At 41.0% G+C, this 18,359-nt stretch overlaps 2 protein-coding genes across 45 annotated transcripts in view; both read left to right on the top strand.

The window, feature by feature from the left end:
• The window catches only part of SLC9B2 (solute carrier family 9 member B2), a 64,053-nt gene extending 59,300 nt beyond the window's left edge, over nucleotides 1-4,753 (top strand). For all 11 annotated transcript variants that reach the window (XM_086406880.1, XM_086406874.1, XM_086406879.1 and 8 more), the window contains one exon: nucleotides 31-4,753. In XM_086406880.1, coding sequence (XP_086263006.1) covers nucleotides 31-249 — 219 coding nt within the window. In that variant the 3' untranslated portion in view covers nucleotides 250-4,753. The remainder of the gene's footprint in view (nucleotides 1-30) is intronic.
• Nucleotides 4,754-9,852: 5,099 nt separating this feature from the next.
• SLC9B1 (solute carrier family 9 member B1) overlaps nucleotides 9,853-18,359 on the top strand; it is a 79,462-nt gene continuing 70,955 nt past the window's right edge. For 21 of the 34 annotated variants that reach the window (XR_015165735.1, XR_015165730.1, XR_015165731.1 and 18 more), the window contains exon 1: nucleotides 9,853-9,929. The gene's annotated coding sequence lies outside the window, so the exon portion shown is untranslated. Of the gene's footprint in view, nucleotides 9,934-10,260; nucleotides 10,472-18,359 lie in introns of all 34 variants that reach the window. The other 13 variants (XR_015165733.1, XR_015165729.1, XM_086406784.1 and 10 more) reach the window with 3 other exon arrangements.

Genomic DNA, 18,359 nt, shown 5'->3' with positions numbered 1-18,359 from the left:
GCTTCCAACTTTACCTTTAACCTTTCTTAGGCTGCAATAGGATCTGTGGCTTTGGACACAGCAAGATCACATGGAGAGAAACAGTTAGAAGGATATGGAATGGATGTGTTGACAGTGGCATTTTTGTCCATCATCATCACAGCCCCAGTTGGAAGCCTACTTATTGGTTTGCTCGGCCCCAGACTTCTCCAGAAAGCTGAACAAAATAAAGATGAAGAAGATCAAGGAGAGACGTCTATACAAGTTTAGAGGTGAAAAGAGAGAATGCTGAATACAGCCCTCAGAAGCATACTGTCAGTGCCTGCTTTTGTCAACTAGCAGAGACTAGTTTTATCCGGATGGATATTGACATATTTAGTGTTTAAGTGTAAATTAATAGAACCAGAGTGTGGCTTTTTTTAAAAAAACAGCATTTTTAGCTATTACCGGGACGGTGGTAATGTTCTACGTCTGCAACCTGCTCCCTTCCTTATTTTTTTTTCTTCAAATAACTATTCATCATTATCTCTTAGCTTGTATAGGGACATGTATACTTTGGGCTTCCCTGGTGGCTCAGCGGTAAAGAATCTGCCTACAACACAGTAGATGTAGGAATCACAGATTTGATCCCTGGGTCGGGAAGATCCCCTGGAGGAGGACATGGCAAGCTACTCCAGTATTCTTCCCTGGGAAATCCCATGGACAGAGGAGCCTGGGGTTGCATGGACCAAAGTGACTGAGCACACGATACTTAAGTGTACTACCACAATTTAATTTCAGTGTCCTGCTTTGCTAGCCAACAGCTTGCTCTGACTTAGTGTTACCATCACAATTTCATAATTCATGGTCACCTAACCTTTCATGCCTTGAATTGTTTTGGGCCCTTTTTTCTTTTTGTTTTTAAATACCGTAACACAACCCTTCATCCATTTCTACCTTCCTTCTTAATCTGCCTCTTTTCCATTTCTACCTCTCTTACTTGTCTTTCTATGAAGTAGTATTTCTGATTGTTCCCACCAAAAATTTTTAAAAGTACACAAAATATTTTAATTGGTTCTTTCTCTTGCACCTGTCCATGTGTCAAAGACTAAATCCTATCCCCATAGTTAGCTTCACAGAGCCCCCCATTTCAGTGGCTCATCTGAGTTTCCTTCTACCTAAGCAGTGTCCTGACCTAGCCCTTTGTTTTTTGTGACCCACATTTTCAGGCTCTTCCTGTTCTCTAGGTAAGAGATAGCTAATTTTTAAATCTATGTCAGCCTCATGAATACCATATTAATCAGGGTAAGATAAGCTGCTATAATGAAGAAATGAAAAATTAAATACTTAAATAGAAAAATTTATTTTCCTCTTACAAAACCAGTTGACAGGGTTACTCTGCTCATGAGGTTTATTCAGAGACCCATGTCCTTCCATCCTGAGACTCTGCTGTGCCCTAGCTTAGGACAAAAGTCCCCTTTCTAGTCTTCAGGAAGAAGGAAAAAAAAGGAAGCCCAAGACAAGCAATTTATTTTTAAGGAAGTCATGTGGCAGCAGATACATCTCTCCTCTTACATTCTGTTGGTGATAATCACACCCACCCAGCTGAAAAGTATTATCTCTCACTAAGCATTCACATTCCTGGGAAATGGAAAGACCAGATTTGAGAGCCAGAAGTACTATCGTGTTGGGTGTTACCATCACCTAGTAGCATATCCTTGCAGGTTAACAAGGACTATCTAAAGATGTAACTTTAACCAAAAGAATGACTTCCATGGCAAGAATTTCAGGAATTGTGACATGCCAGTAGAGAAGATAAGAAAGTCTTACCTCAGAAGTCTCATTTTCTCCCACTTAATCAACTGACCATTTCTGCTTTTTTGTATCACTTGTTAAGTTCCTGTACTCTAGGTCAGCTCCTGCCTAGTTGTTAGAATAATCATGTTTAGATAATGTTGTCATTAGACTACCTAAGGTTCTGATTTAATAGAGACAAACATATGAACAATCTGTAAAAAGGGCTATAAGTACTCTGACAGAAGTGAGTATAGGGTACATTCACCCTTCAGACTACTCTTCCAACCCTTCCCATCATGACTTTCAAGCTGTTCGAAACCAGCTTAATTTTTATTAATCTAACATAATAGGAAGCCAGAGAGTTTTCATTTTTACGTCAGCCTGACTCTGGTTCCTCTATGGGACTGTATTCCCTTAGTGTTTATGTTCTCAACATGGACCAGACTAGTTTATACCAAAGTTCAGAGAGGTGAACTTCCTTGGCCAGATGCGCCTTGGTTGTAGCACCATAAACTTAATGCTCATCTGGTCCTCTACTTTCACAGGCTCTGAAACTAGAGTCACCCAACAAATATTTACTAAAGCCTTTGGTGGCCCAGGCACATCATAAAGACTAATGTTGTTACCATCTTTAAGGATCTGACAGTCTGATTGAGGATAGCGACCATTAAACAAGAAGTTGCAAAACAGTGTGATAAGTGCCATGATGCAGAGAGTACAGGGGTGCCAGGGAGCTCATAGCAGGAGTAACCCATAAATCAGGGGGAGGTGCACTTTAGGCGCCCACTCCAGTGTTCTTGCCTGGAGAATCCCAGGGACAGAGGAGCCTGTTGGGCTGCCTTCTATGGGGTCGCACAGAGTCGGACACGACTGATGCGACTTAGCAGCAGCAGCAGCAGTTTAGGCACAGCCTCCAGAGAAAGTAGGACCTCGGCTAGGATGTGGGGATAATTAGGACTTAGCAAAAGGCATGGGAGACCCAAGGGTGCTGCAGTTAGTGCAGGTTCCCATGTTCACCAGTAACTCTTCTCCATGTAACATAACAGGCTTTCAATACTTACTAATACAAAATACAGTTAGTATAAGCAAATAAGAATGTTGTTGTAAATATTCAAGGCCCCAAGAAAGAATTAGAAATGGAAATTCAGAGTGTAGAAATAGTTGAAAATCCCCGAAAGTGACTACCCATAGCCTATGCCATTTTCAGAGCATGTGGTGACTTTTTACCTACCCCTCCTCGGTGAGCAGCCACCAACCAAATCTCTGTGGCTCTCTGTCCAGTGGGCTTCCCTGGCAGCTCAGTGAAGAATCTGCCTGCAATGCAGGAGACCCAGGTTCCATCCCTGGGTCAGGAAGATTCCCTAGAATAGGAAATGGCCCACTCCAGTATTCTTGCCTGGAGAATCCCCATGGATAGAGGGGCCTGGCAGGCTACAGTCCATGCAGTCACAAGTAGTTGGACAGGACTGAATGACTAACACTTCCACTTTCTCTGTGCGGTGTTGGTCTCTGCAGGACTCACTGTGAAGTCTCAGGTTTGTTTTGTCACCACAAAGTAAACCACAGCTCTTTTCTTGGTTGGTAAACTCAGAGTTAACTTGATACAGAATGCTGACTCAAGCCAATCAAACTTACCCCACCCCACCACAGATAGAAACCATTGCTCTAACCTCTGGGTGACTGAAAGAAAGGTGTATCATATACATACTTCTATCAGAGTACTTGTAGTCCTTTTTTCAGTTTGTTTCTGGGTTTGTTGCCTATTAAATTAACCCTTGAGGGGTGGGAGCCTTATCTTGGTCATCTTTGAAACCTCAGCAATTTTTACACGGTATGGAGCAGGGTGGGCATTTAGTAAATTGTAATGAACTGAATCAGTGAGGAGATTCTCTTTCAGTATCAGAAACCTACCTGCCGCATAACAGTTTAGATTTTAGTCCACTTAGTGCATCTAAGCTGCTCGGGCTACTACAACAAAATACCATAGACTGAGTGACTTAAACAACCAGTAATTATCTTCTCACAGTTCTGAGGCTGGAAGTCAAATGTGAGAGTTGCCAGCAATGATCAGGCTCTGATGAGAGCTCTCTTCCTGGCGTGCTAATAGCCTCCTTCTCACTGGGTTCTCACGGGGTGGTGGAAGGAGTGGGGTTGTGAGGGGATGGGAATGGAGGAGAATATGCAAGCTCTCTGTTGTCTCCTCTAATAAAGTCACTAATCCCACCATGAAGGCTCTAGCCTCATGACTTAATCTAATATAATTACCTCTCAGATTCTCCCTGTCCAAACACCATCACGTTGAGGGGTTATGGCTTCAGCTTATGAATTTAGTTGGGGGACAGAATTCAGTACACATCAAGGGCTTCATACTTTCAAGGACAGCGCCAAGCAAACACTGTAAACTTGCTCTCTTCAACACCCTTTTTTTCCTAAGGTGGGTGCTGTCAACCTCTCCTCTGAGAAGTGTTTGTTTCTCTTTAGGCAGACTGATTAGGTCTCTGCTTTTTAAGTTATTTTCGCCTTCCCGTGTTTTCCTTTCTGGTATTAACTTCATATAACATGGACTGGACTTGAGTGTTCTCAAAATGTCCTCAGTCATGTGTTTGCAAATAATCTCACCCATTGCATTCTTTAAAAATAGTAATGATTATTTTGTCTGATTACAAAATAATACATTTCCATTGCAGAAAATCTAGAAGGCAGAAAAGCACAAGAAAGAAAATGAAACTACTGTTAATGCAAACACCCATTTTATTTTGATTCTTTTAAATTTTACTTTTGCGGTCTGGGGGATGTCTTATTTTCAGAATGATACCTCATCCACTGAATTCGTTGGGTGAAAGGCAATATAAATATATTTGACTTCTGTGAAGATATATAGATTGAAAAATTTTTGTTGTATATAATGAATGCTAAGCCTTCCAAAAATTACTTATTCGCCCTGTAATATTCAAATATTAATTTTGCAATGAATAAAACAGACAAATCCCTGCCTTTACGGAGTTTATGTTCTAAAATCCATTCATTCACTCAAAATACACTTGTAACTTTCCTACTGTGTGCCAGTTTTGCTAGGTCCTGGGGAACACAGTGATGAAGAATACATTCAAGACGGAACTTGAATTCTAGTAGGAGACTGACTCTAATACTTGCCTTCAGAAAGCTTTCAAGGAAGTAAGATGTGTACAAATAGCTGTAATCCAAAGGAACGATTCAAAACTGTTCTCAGTGAAGAAAACTTCTTAAAGGTGATACGTGAACTGGATCTAGAAGAGTGGACATGATTTGGATTGATGAGTTGATATTAGGGAGTAAGGCAAAGAAAGGAACAGCTAGGTAGAGGGTTGGTATATTAGTGAAGTGTGAAAACAGTAAAGCCAGGGGTACAATAAATGACTGACACTTAAGGTTGATAAAGAGAAGTAGTGAGAAGTAAGACTGGAAAAGAAAGTTGGCGCTTAAATCATACCAAACTGGTCATTGGCCAAATTTCTATTTTTATTGAAGTGCTTTCAGAAGTACAGAACTATTTATATAGAAGATATTTTTGAAACTACTTTCATATCAAACTTAGGGAATACTGCTATCATGATTAAGGTTCTCTTTGTTCCTCAAAAGGTTTTTTGTTTTGCTTTTGATGACATTGTTGCAAATATAACCAATTTAACTATTTTAAACTTATCCTTGATTTTTTTTTCTTACCAAAAAGGCTTCAGATGTTTCTTTAGGTATTTTTAAGTGATTATTATTAAATTTTTATTATATTGTCTTTAAGTAAATGAAGGACATTACTTTTGAAACTTTTGAAACATATGAATAATCTATGTAGTTTTGTGTAACAGATGGGAACTGCTTCCTACCATTTTGGGAGCAAGTGATATCACGTGCTTTAGTTGACTAAAATTAAATACGGCCTGAATCCTCTGACCTGGTGAGAATTTCAAAACTCTATTTGTTGATATGCCTCCCATTTTCCTTCAGTAAACCCTAAAGCACTTGAACTCCAGCAGTCCATGGCACGTGAGGCTTAGAGCAGTGTCTTGGAGGCAAGCAGGCTCCTCTCAAAGATCCTTCTTCCCAGCTTAACCGTTTGGTCTTCATCCCAGTAACCCTGGGAGTCTCCTTGCTTTTTCCTTTCCTACCATGAGAACAAAGCATTTCCTTAACCCTATAAATCACAAAGGACCTTGTCTACTCTTATAAAACAAGGAAGAAAATGACTTTCAGTCCTTATTTTCTGACTTTCAGAAAACAGAAAATGAGCTACCTATACCATGCTGAAGGTAGGAAGGGGTTACAATACAAGAATTTCTTAGTCATCCAAGAAAGAGTTGTGATTTGAATAAAATCTTAAATGATAAATAAGAAAAGGGGTAAAGGAACACTCCCCATAAACCGAATGACTTAAGAAAAAACATGGAGGCAAAAAGGAATTTGTGTGTGTGTGCAGGAGAAAAAGTCGTTTGGAGTATCAAAGAGGGAGAAAAAAGGAAAGGTGAGTTTGTCTTTCTAAGAAGTTTGGACTTTCTGTAATTTGTCTTTGTCTATGTTGTAGGAAGCTTGGGGATTCCAGAGAGGGAACTTTAAGACCACCTTTGGCACTGAGAACCCAAACTTTCTGGGCCCATCTTCAAGAGCAGTTCTGCTTCTATTTGTTTCATATGAAGGTTTCCACATAAGATTTCACGGTCCGGGGGCGGGGGGGGGGGGGGGGGGGGCGGCGGGGGCGGGGCGAGGAGACAAAGCAAAGGTTTTACACTGATAATAGGATATTGAATGTTTACTTTGTACTAAGCTCTGTTCCAACAAGAGATGGCAAGAGTGAATGTCGACATTCTAGGAATCAGTGAACTAAAATTGACTGGAGTGGGTGAATTTAACTCAGATGACCATTATATCTACTACTGCAGGCAGGAATCCCTCAGAAGAAATGGAGTGGCCATCATGGTCAACAAAAGAGTCCGAAATGCAGTACTTGGATGCAATCTCAAAAACGACAGAATGATCTCTGTTCATTTCCAAGGCAAACCATTCAATATCACAGTAATCCAAGTCTATGCCCCAACCAGTAACGCTGAAGAAGCTGAAGTTGAACGGTTCTATGAAGACCTACAAGACCTTTTAGAACTAACACCCAAAAAAGATGTCCTTTTCATTATAGGGGACTGGAATGCAAAAGTAGGAAGTCAAGATACACCTGGAATAACAGGCAAATTTGGCCTTGGAATACGGAATGAAGCAGGGCAAAGACTAATAGAGTTTTGCCAAGAAAATGCACTGGTCATAACAAACACCACCTTCCAACAACACAAGAGAAGACTCTATACATGGACATCACCAGATGGTCAACACCGAAATCAGATTGATTATATTCTTTGCAGCCAAAGATGGAGAAGCTCTATACAGTCAGCAAAAACAAGACCAGGAGCTGACTGTGGCTCAGATCATGAACTCCTTATTGCCAAATTCAGACTGAAATTGAAGAAAGTAGGGAAAACTACTAGACCATTCAGGTATGACCTAAATCAAATTCCTTATGATTATACAGTGGAAGTGAGAAATAGATTTAAGGGCCCAGATCTGGTAGAAAGAGTGCCTGATGAACTATGGACTGAGGTTTGTGACATTGTACAGGAGACAGGGATCAAGACCATCCCCAAGGAAAAGAAATGCAAAAAAGGCAAAATGGCTGTCTGGGGAGGCCTTACAAATAGCTGTGAAAAGAAGAGAAGCAAAAAGCAAAGGAGAAAAGGAAAGATATAAACATCTGAATGCAGAGTTTCAAAGAATAGCAAGAAGAGATAAGAAAGCCTTCCTCAGCAATCAATGCAAAGAAATAGAGGAAAACAACAGAATGGGAAAGACTAGAGATCTCTTCAAGAAAATCAGAGATACCAAGGGAACATTTCATGCAAAGATGGGCTCGATAAAGGACAGAAATGGTATGGACCTAACAGAAGCAGAAGATATTAAGAAGAGATGGCAAGAATACATAGAAGAACTGTACAAAAAAGATCTTCATGATCCAGATAATCACAACGGTGTGATCACTGACCTAGAGCCAGACATCCTGGAATGTGAAGTCAAGTGGGCCTTAGAAAGCATCACTACGAAAAAAGCTAGTGGAGGTGATGGCATTCCAGTTGAGCTATTTCAAATCCTGAAAGATGATGCTGTGAAAGTGCTGCACTCAATATGCCAGCAAATTTGGAAAACTCAGCAGTGGCCACAGGACTGGAAAAGGTCAGTTTTCATTCCAATCCCAAAGAAAGGCAATGCCAAAGAATGCTCAAACTACTGCACAATTGCACTCATCTCACACGCTAGTAAGGTAATGCTCAAAATTCTCCAAGCCAGGCTTCAGCAATACGTGAACTGTGAACTTCCAGATGTTCAAGCTGGTTTTAGAAAAGGCAGAGGAACCAGAGATCAAATTGCCAACATCCACTGGATCATGGAAAAAGCAAGAGCGTTCCAGAAAAACATCTATTTCTGCTTTATCGACTATGCCAAACCCTTTGACGGTGTGGACCACAATAAAGTGTGGAAAATTCTGAAAGAGATGGAAATACCAGACCACCTGATCTGCCTCTTGAGAAATCTGTATGCAGGTCAGGAAGCAACAGTTAGAACTAGACATGGAACAACAGACTGGTTCCAAATAGGAAAAGGAGTACGTCAAGGCTGTATATTGTCACCCTGCTTATTTAACTTATATGCAGAGTACATCATGAGAAACGCTGGACTGGAAGAAGCACAAGCTGGAATCAAGATTGCTGGGAGAAATAGCAATAACTTCAGATATGCAAATGACACCACCCATATGGCAGAAAGTGAAGAGGAACCAAAGAGCCTCTTGATGAAAGTGAAAGAGGAGAGTGAAAAAGTTGGCTTAAAGCTCAACATTCAGAAAACGAAGATCATGGCAGCTGGTCCCGTCACTTCATGGGAAATAGATGGAGAAACAGTGGAAACAGTGTCAGACTTTAGTTTTTTGGGCTCCAAAATCACTGCAGATGGTGACTGCAGCCATGAAATTAAAAGACGCTTACTCTTTGGAAGGAAAGTTATGACCAACCTAGACAGCATATTCAAAAGCAGAGACATTACTTTGCCAACAAAGGTCCGTCTAGTTAAGGCTATGTTTTTCCTGGGGTCATGTATGGATGTGAGAGTTGGACTGTGAAGAAGGCTGAGGGCTGAAGAATTGATGCTTTTGAACTGTGGTGTTGGAGAAGACTCTTGAGAGTCCCTTGGACTGCAAGGAGATCCAACCAGTCCATTCTGAAGGAGATCAGCCCTGGGATTTCTTTGGAAGGAATGATGCTAAAGCTGAAACTCCAGTACTTTGGCCACCTCATGCGAAGAGTTGACTCATTGGAAAAGACTCTGATGCTGGGAGGGATTGGGGGCAGGAGGAGAAGAGGATGACAGAGGATGAGATGGCTGGATGGCATCACTGACTCGATGGACGTGAGGGTGAGTGAACTCTCGGAGTTGGTGATGGACAGGGAGGCCTGGCGTGCTGCGATTCATGGGGTCGCAAAGAGTCGGACACGACTGAGCGACTGAACTGAACTGAACTGAAGCTCTGTTCCAGACACTTGCCACACATCAATTTATTCTCACAACACCACCACATCCTTTACAGAGAAGAAAAACCCAAAGCTCAGAGAGATTATATATTTCCCTGTGGCCCCAAAGCTACAAAGTGGCAGTGAATTTTGAGCGCAGTCCTAACCCCAGAAAGTGCTCCTTTTAAGGCTGTACTAAAATTGACGTAAAGAGTCTAAAGTTTTGACAAGGTACTTCCGGCACATGCATCCCGTGGCGTTGCTTTTTGGCTCAGCGGCCCTCTGAGGTCAACGCCATCTCCGGACTTTTACAACACAATAAGTCAATACTCTGAAGAGACGTGGAACGGGTAGAATAAACTGAAAACACACCAGGCGGTTCCAGAGGGCTCCAGAAACCTCCGTCTCCGAAGGATGGGGCGACCGTGACGCCACTTAAACGCGTCAGCTCAGCCCGCAGTCGGCAGCCCCGCCCCTTCGCATTAGCCCCGCCCATACTCTGGCGATCTGTAGCGTTTGCCTCAGGGCTGCGCGTGGGCCCGGTGGCGGTTGCTGTGCTCCCGCGTCGCTCCCTGGGCAGCGGGAGCTGCTGTAGAGATTGTAGGTACAGCCAATTTGTCTTTACCCTTCCTTTCGGCACTAGTCCCTCGTTTCCCGCGGTCTTTCCTCTCCGGTGGCGCCCAGGAACGCCTTCCCGTCTCCTTCGCTCTAAGGAGCGTACGCCTGCTCCTTTGCCGGGCTCTAGGGAAACAGCCACAGATGTTTATTTCTTCTCTCCTCTCTCTGACTCGTTTCTTTGCTCCCTCACCCCACGTGTCTCTCTATTCTCTCCGTTCCTCTTCCATTTCTTTCTCTCATTTTACGGAGTACTCGCAGATAAGAAAGAAGAGGTTTGTCAGTCAAGACTGACAGAAAAATTAATTTTATTAAGCGCAGACTCTCGTACAGATGGTGAATATCTGCAAATGAACGTTCGCAAGCTCCTGTGATTGAAGGTGTGCTCCAGGATTGGTTGCTGATACTGGAAGGCTCACCTCCCTCCTCCCGCGCCCCTCACCCCGCCTGTTTCTTTCGGCTTTGATCGCCGTGGACAAGCCCTTCAGATCAGTGCTTTTGAAGGATAGAGGGCTGTTGTTGCACAGGTACCATGTGTCAGGCTTATCGTGTAGGAGTCCTTGTGAGAGGCCTGCACCTGGCCCACGACGCCGCTCTGTGTGTGTCCTGTAGTCTATAAAAGATCAGATGGGATGATGGAGAGGAAAGATTGGCTTGGGTCGCACCGAGAAAGGTCAGACCCCACTAAATAATTTTCCATAAGAATAAATAGTATTGTTATTTGTGCAACAGAAGTATGGGAAATTAACACGTTACTCTCACACGTAAAGAATTCAAACCCCAGACGTTTTGGTCACTGTGCCTATGAAATGGATATTCATATTTACTACCTTCTGTGAGTACTAGAATTTATACCACTGGTTTTGTCAGTTGACTCTCTTGTTTTAACTCCTGCCCAATACCAGACAAAAGGATAGAGGCAGGTGCAGTAATAGCAATATATAAAGTAACATTTTTATTGCACTTCCCATTTTGTACATTATTTTCATACTCATCCTGTTTATACAACCTGTGAGATAAAGTTGGTTAACAAAGCTCCATTTTACTGAAGAGGGAACTAAACACTGAGATTAGGCAGTCCCTGGAACATAGTACTTCCCCGTCCCTGGAACATAGGCTTCCTTGGAGGCTCAGACGGTAAAGAATCTGCGTACAGTGTGGGAGATCTGGGTTCGATCCCTGGATTGGGAAGATCACCTGGAGTAGGGCACCACAACCCACTTCAGTATTCTTTCTTGGAAAATCCCATGAAGAGGGGAGCCTGGCGGGCTACAGTCCGGGGGTCACAGAGTTGGACACCACTGAGCAACTAAGCACAGCACACTGAAACATAGTACGATATACAGTAAATACATTCAGTAAATAATTTAAAAGGGAAGATTTTCAAGGAGCTACACCATATTTTCTTTTGTATTCTCTAGACCCAGAGGTAAGTCTAGCAATAGTAAGCTCACAAATATAAGCTAGAGAGGTCGAGTGACTTGCTCAGGTCAGTGACTTGCTGAGATATTTTTAGGGGATTTGCCAGGCATTGTGAATATCATGGTTAAAAAAGACTGGCAAGATTCCTGTCTCATGGAACTTACATTTTAATGAAGATACAAAATAAACAGGTAAACAGTATATGTATAAGGAAACTTGGATAATGGTGAGTACAGTGAAGAAGTAAAACAGTGTGAAGTGAGAGGACCTCAGAGAGTGGTTACTTTAGATTGATTGGTTAGGGAAGGCCTCTCTGAAGAGTTGATGTTTGTGCTGAGACCTCAGTGACATAAAAAAGCCAGCCAAGGAAATACTGGGGATCAGAATATTGCAGGTAAAAGAAATTACAGTTGCAAAAACCCAAGGTAGGAAAGAACTTGACTCTTTCAAAGAACATCATTAAGAATGCTGTAGCTGGAAGGTAGAAAAAGTGGAACAAGATGAGCTTGGAGAGCATAGGTAGGGGCCCAAGCATGTAGGGCTTTGAATCGGTCATGGGGATCTACCCATAAGCTAGGAATTTATTTATTAAAAGTGTGATGAGAAACCAACAGGGAGTTTTTTTGGTAGGGAGTAATACAATCTGATTTATTGTATAAAGATTTGTTCCACCTGGTATGTGGTGAATGGGCCATAGGGGATGGGGGGCAAGACTAGGAGCAGAATGTGGTAATCCAGGAAGGAATGACCATAGTTTTGGCTAATGTGGTATAAACCACATCATTGGGTGTGAGATATATTTGGCGGCATAACCTACAGACTTGATGATGTTTTAAATACAGGAGTGAAAGAAAGAAGCTTCTGGATTTTTGTATTGAGCCTTCAATCAGTTCAGTTCAGTTCAGTCGCTCAGTCATGTCCAACTCTTTGCGACCCCATGAATTGCAGCACGCCAGGCCTCCTTGTCCATCACCAACTCCCGGAGTTCACTCAAACTCACGTCCATTGAGTTGGTGATACCATGCAGCCATCTCATCCTCTGTCGTCCCCTTCCCCTCCTGCCCTCAATCCCTCCCAGCATGAGAGTCTTTTCCAATGAGTCAACACTTCGCATGAGGTGCCCAAAGTACTGGAGTTTCAGCTTTAGCATCATTCCTTCCAAAGAACACCCAGGACTGATTGAGCTTTAGTGCATGATTTTTCCACTTACCAAAGAATCTGCCTGCAATGCAGGAGATCTGGGTTCAATCCCTGAGTCAGGAAGATCCCCTCCCTGGAGAAGGGAATGCCACTCCTGTATTCTTGCCTGGAAAATGCCCTGGAGAGAGGAACCTGGTGGGCTACAGTCCATGGGGTTGCAAATAATCAGACACGACTGAGCAACTAACACTTTTCCATTTACCAAATAGTAAAAACTTGGGAAGAAAATGTGTGTATAGGGGGAGTATTTTTATTTTGCTCACCTTACATTTGATCTGCTTATTAAAAATCTAAAGTTCTGAGTTTTGAGTTGTGTATATGGGACCAAAGATACAAAGTTGAGAGACATCAGCATGAATTAATAGATAAAACTGCCTAGGGAAAGTGTGTTCATAGAGAGCATTCCAGTGATTAGAGGTAAAACAGAGGAAAAGAAGCAAGCAAAGGAAGTGGAGTAAGCAGTGAGATAGAAAGAAAACCCGAAGCATGTGGTGACTTAAGAAACCAAGATGACAAAGCATGGCTAATGGTACTGACACATGCTGAGAGGTAATGTAAAATAAATGACTGCTGAGTTTTGATAAGCGCAATAAAGAGTATGTGTGATGTGAAGAAATGGACGTAGCTTGTGGATATCTCAAGATATTTCACTATGAAGAAGAACTGAGAAATGGCATATATGGGGTCGAAGTAGAATTCTTAACCATGGGGATGCTTAAGTATGTTTTTAAGCTAATGGGAGTGATCCAGTGTAGAGGGAGAAAATATTGTACAAGAGAGAAAATGTAGCTCTTAAAAGTGGGGTCTCTCAGAAAGTGAGAGGGAATTGAGTCCAGGGAATATGTAGAAATGTCGACCTAGGAACATGAACATAAAACATAGTAACGAGAAGAAAGGCAGCGAGTATAGGTAGAGATGCAGATACAGGGGTGGATTCAGTGATCAGAAGATGAGTTTCTGCCTGAAGTTCGTAGGAGAAGGAACATTTGGATGAAAGTTTTAAGAGGTGAAGAGAAAATATAAAAATAGTCATTTTGAACACAGAAGCAGTCATACTTGTCTTAGTTCGTTCAAGCTGCTATAACAACAACGAAAAATACAGTCTGGTTGTCTTACAAACAGAATTTTTTTCTCACGGTTCTAGATGCTGAGAGGTCCAAGATCAAGGTGCCAGCAGATTCAGTGTCTGGTGAGGGCTCAATTCTTGGTTCATGTGTGTCTGAAAAAGGCAAGGGAGCTCTCTGGGTCTCTTTTATAAGAGCATTAATCACATTCATGTGTGCTCTGCCCTCATGAACTAATCACCTCCCAAAGGCCCACCTCCTAATACCACCATCACAATGAGGGTTAGGATTTCTACATATGGATTTTGAGGAGGTACAAATATTCAATCTGTAGCAATACTAGAGAAGCATAGTAGCATAGCTGGGCAGAATTGAGTGGCCATTTGATGTTTGTGGCCTTGTGAGTGTGTAGCTAAGATAGGGTGGAAAAAGGATCATAGGAGCCAAGGAGATCAAGAAACTGAAAGATGAGAGTGGTGGGTGGGCAGCACTTGGGTGTCAGTAGATAAGTTAGTGGCTAACCTAGTCCTTGAACCCACATATCCTGCCTTAGCATAACGTGGTACTATTTTACTGACAGAAATGATTCAAATTGTTACTGTTTTGTGCCACCTACACTTCCAGTTAACATTTTCTCAAAAATTGTGGCCTGATATTTTTTGTTCCATATGTCTAAATTCTAGATTTTCAATGACTGGTATTTCTAACTCTTTTGTCCCTTTAATATTTACTTGTTAAATGTTTTGGCTTGTTTATCTGTGTGTGTGTGTGTGTTTTGTTTTTGTTTTAAATCAAATTTATTATCATTCATATATATACTATTCATAAACTATTTGTTTATTTAAAGTATACATTTCAGTGCTTTTGGTGTATTCACAGATATGAATAACTGTCACTATGGTTTTGGAACATTTTCATCACCTTAAACCCCATGCCTTATTGCTAAAAACTTTGTGTCCTCCCCATTCCTAACCCTGCTGCTGCTGCTGCTGCTGCTAAGTCACTTCTGTCGTGTCCGACTCTGTGTGACCCCATAGACGGCAGCCCACCAGGCTTCCCCGTCCCTGGGATTCTCCAGGCAAGAACACTGGAGTGGGTTGCCATTTCCTTCTCCAATGCATGAAAGTGAAAAGTGAAAGTGAAGTCACTCAGTTGTGCCCGATTCTTAGCGACCCCATGGACTGCAGCCCACCAGGCTCCTCCATCCATGGGATTTTCCAGGCAAGAGTACTGGAGTGGGGTGCCATTGCCTTCTCCGTTCCTAACCCTACCCAACTACTAATCTACTTTCTGTCTCTGTAGATTTCCCTATTATATACTTTCACATAAATGGATAATATGTAATCTTTTGTGATTGGCTTTTTTCATTTAGTATGATGTTTTCAAGGTTTATCATAGCATGTATTTTTAATGGCTGGATAATATTCCGTTGTGTAGGTGTACCACATTTTGCTTATCCATTCATCTGCTGATGAATATTTGGGTTGATCTGCCTTTTGGCTATTATTAATAATGCTGATATAAATATTTGTTTATAGATTTCTGTGTGGAAATATGTTTTCTTGAGAATATACCTAAGAGTAAAATTGCTAGGTCATCTGGTAACTATGTGAAATCATTTCAGGAACTGCCAGATTGTTTTCCAAAGTGGCTGTATCATTTAACATTATCACCAGCAGTAGAGGAGGGTCCTATTTCTCCAAATCATTGTCAATACTTGTTATGTGACTTTTATTTTAGAGAGATATAGTTGATATATGATATTATATAAGCTTCAGGTGTACAGCATAGTGAGTCACAATATTTAAACATTGTACTCCATTTATAGCTATTACAATACATTGGCTGTATTCCCTGTGCTGTACAATATATCATTGCAGCTTGTTTGTTTTATACATAGTAGTTTGTACCTCTTAATCTGCTACCCCTATATTGCCCCTCCCTCTTCCCTCTCACCACTGGTAACCACTAGTTTGTTCTCTATGTCTGTCTGTTTCTTTTTTGTTATATTCATTAGTTTGTTTTAGATTCCACTTATAAGTGAAATCATACAGTATTTATCTTTGTTTTTTAAAACATTCCCATGCATATGTGTTTATTAAAGTACAAAAGCCAACATTTTAGGTGCTAAAGAGAAGATGAAGGAGGAGATTTGGAACTCCTGTTTATAGAGCTGAGATGGCCAATAACAGGAAGACCTGATCTGTAGTCCTTCTAATAACAATAATAATAATATCATCTGGATACTCCTTTACATTTTGTGTTATACTTTCATTTTCTCTTATCTCATTTGAATTTATAACTACCTTTTTCGGATAAGAAAACTGAGGCTTAGAGAGGTTAAGGATCTTGACAAAGGACACATAATCAGAAAGCAGCAAAATTATTAACCATGGTATTCTGATAATAAGTCCCATATCTTTCACAGTAGCAGTTTGCTTTTACACTTTTTACACTCCATTATATCCAAAGTGATAGCAAAGAAAAACTCTGCTAAGTAGAAAGTCATGGTTGCCTGGAGTCCTCATACAATGTGAAAACATTTTGTACGTGTTTAAAATCCAACAGTTAATGGGATTAGATATTTATCCACCATTTATTATGTTAGGTAATTCAAAGAACTCAGAAATGATTATGAAATCAGCACTGATTCAGTCTACTGAGAAAACAGGTGAAAATGCGAGTCTCTGAGAAGCATTTCTTGGATCCCATGTATCGTACATGGAGAAGAAAATGACAGCCCACTCCAGTATTCTTGCCTGGAGAATCCCATAGACAGAGGAGCCTGGCATGCTATAGCCCATGGGGTCACAAGAGTCAGACACGACTTAACAACTAAACTACCACTACCATATATCATATGTGCTTCCACAATACCCTGCTGCTGCTGCTGCTAAGTCGCCTCAGTCGTGTCCGACTCTGTGCAACCCCATAGACAGCAGCCCACCAGGCTCCTCTTCCCATGGGATTCTCCAGGCAAGAACACTGGAGTGGGTTGCCATTTCCTTCTCTGCCACAATACCCTATACTGACTAAATTCTATATAAGGAAGAATACAGTGCCAGTTACTTAGTGTACTCTCAATATTTATTAAGTGAAAAAGGGATGGTAATCAAACATGCAGTTATCATACTGGGGTGGATCCTACTATAAGAATGCAGACTGAAGGGAGCTTCTACAAGAATAACTTCTTAAACTATGTAGAATTAGCTGGGCCAAAAGCCAGGGTGTGGAGTGAGGAGACAACATATAAAATTGATAAAGTCTTGAAGATGTAAAGCATGACCACAGTGAAGAACTACAGTTTAGTACAGTTGAAGTTTAGAATGCCAAGTGAAGAATAAGGAGATACACAAGGACAAAGTTAGCTGTTATAACAGAGGGCTGTGTAAGCTGAGTTTGAGGAGTCTGGATGTTTTTCTTCTATGGGAAGCTATTCAAGAATATTAAGCAGGTCACTCAACATTTTAGAAGATTACTCTGCATTATGAAAATTACAGTAGGGAGGACCAAGGCTAGAAAAATGGGGAAAACCATTGGAAAGGCCATTATGGTGTTTAGGGAGAAAGGTGCTTATGGCCTGGACTGTGGTAGTGGCAATTTACATGGAGAAAAGTGGAAAAAAATTTTAAATATTTAGGACCTTGTGTTATGATTTAGTAACTCACTGAATGTTGGCAGAAAAGGAGAAGTGGGGAGAAGGAATGACTCCTCAGTTTCTAACTTGAGCAACTAGGTAGATGGTAGCTTTACTCTGAGATAGTAAATTTTCTGAAGAAGGAATAGATTTGGTGGGGAAAGGTCTTGGGTTCAGTTGTGCATAGACTGAGCTTAAGATACTTATAAAGGTGGTCAAGTAGAGATATTCAATATTTTGGTAAATATACCAGATAGAATCTCAGGACGGCTTCTCTAGCCCAGACTCATCAGCTTACTGGTCATAATTAGAGCCATTGGGAGTAAAGTAAATTTCTTAAAAAATAGAGTGATAAGAAAAAAGGGCATAAGGCAAAATCCCAAGGAACTTCCACATTTAAGGGATAGATAGAAAGAAAGAAGCTTGTAAAGAAGCCCAAGGATAAACAACTAGAGAGAGAAAGGGAGGGTAGAGAAGTGACCAAATGATGTGAGAGTTCAAAAGAGATGACTTCCAGTTTTGGGTGTACCTTGCAGGAAGCTTTTCTTGAAATAACCCTTAAGCAACAGATATAATTTGCAAAAAAAGAGATGCAATAGAAAGGTATTCCAAGCAAATAAAAGTAAACAAATAAAACATAGACGAGCAGTTAACAGTTTGCCTTAAATATAGTGTCAAAATAGCTACAGAGAAAGCAGACAAGATGGTTTGATGCCATGTTGTGAAAAACCTTGGATTCTGAGTAAGTTACTACTGTAGGTGAGAAAAACCATTGTGTTTGGTACTAAGGAAAAGACAAGAATATAAAACATACTCTGAATCCTGGAATACCTTACCATTTTATTGTGGAGACAACATCTGGGCACCTTAAAAGAATAAAAATTCACGATAATATCTGATTAATGAGAACTGAATATCCATAGAAATTTTAATAGTGGCAGAGTCCATTTGAATTGTAGTAGTATTGTTCAGATTTGTATTGTCCTTATTAAACAGTAATGCTAGCTAATCATTACCTTAAAAAAAACTGATCTAGATTGATTGCTCTTTATAAAAGGTAGTCTCATTAAATATAACTTTTATTTTTTTTAA

Source organism: Bos grunniens, chromosome 6 (genome assembly GCF_055505025.1).
Source record: "Bos grunniens cultivar Pamir isolate PY7600 chromosome 6, Bosgru_T2T1.0, whole genome shotgun sequence".
NCBI lineage: Eukaryota > Metazoa > Chordata > Mammalia > Artiodactyla > Bovidae > Bos > Bos grunniens.
The sequence above is the reverse complement of the archived record's forward strand: the minus strand, read 5'-3'. Positions and strand labels throughout refer to the sequence as shown.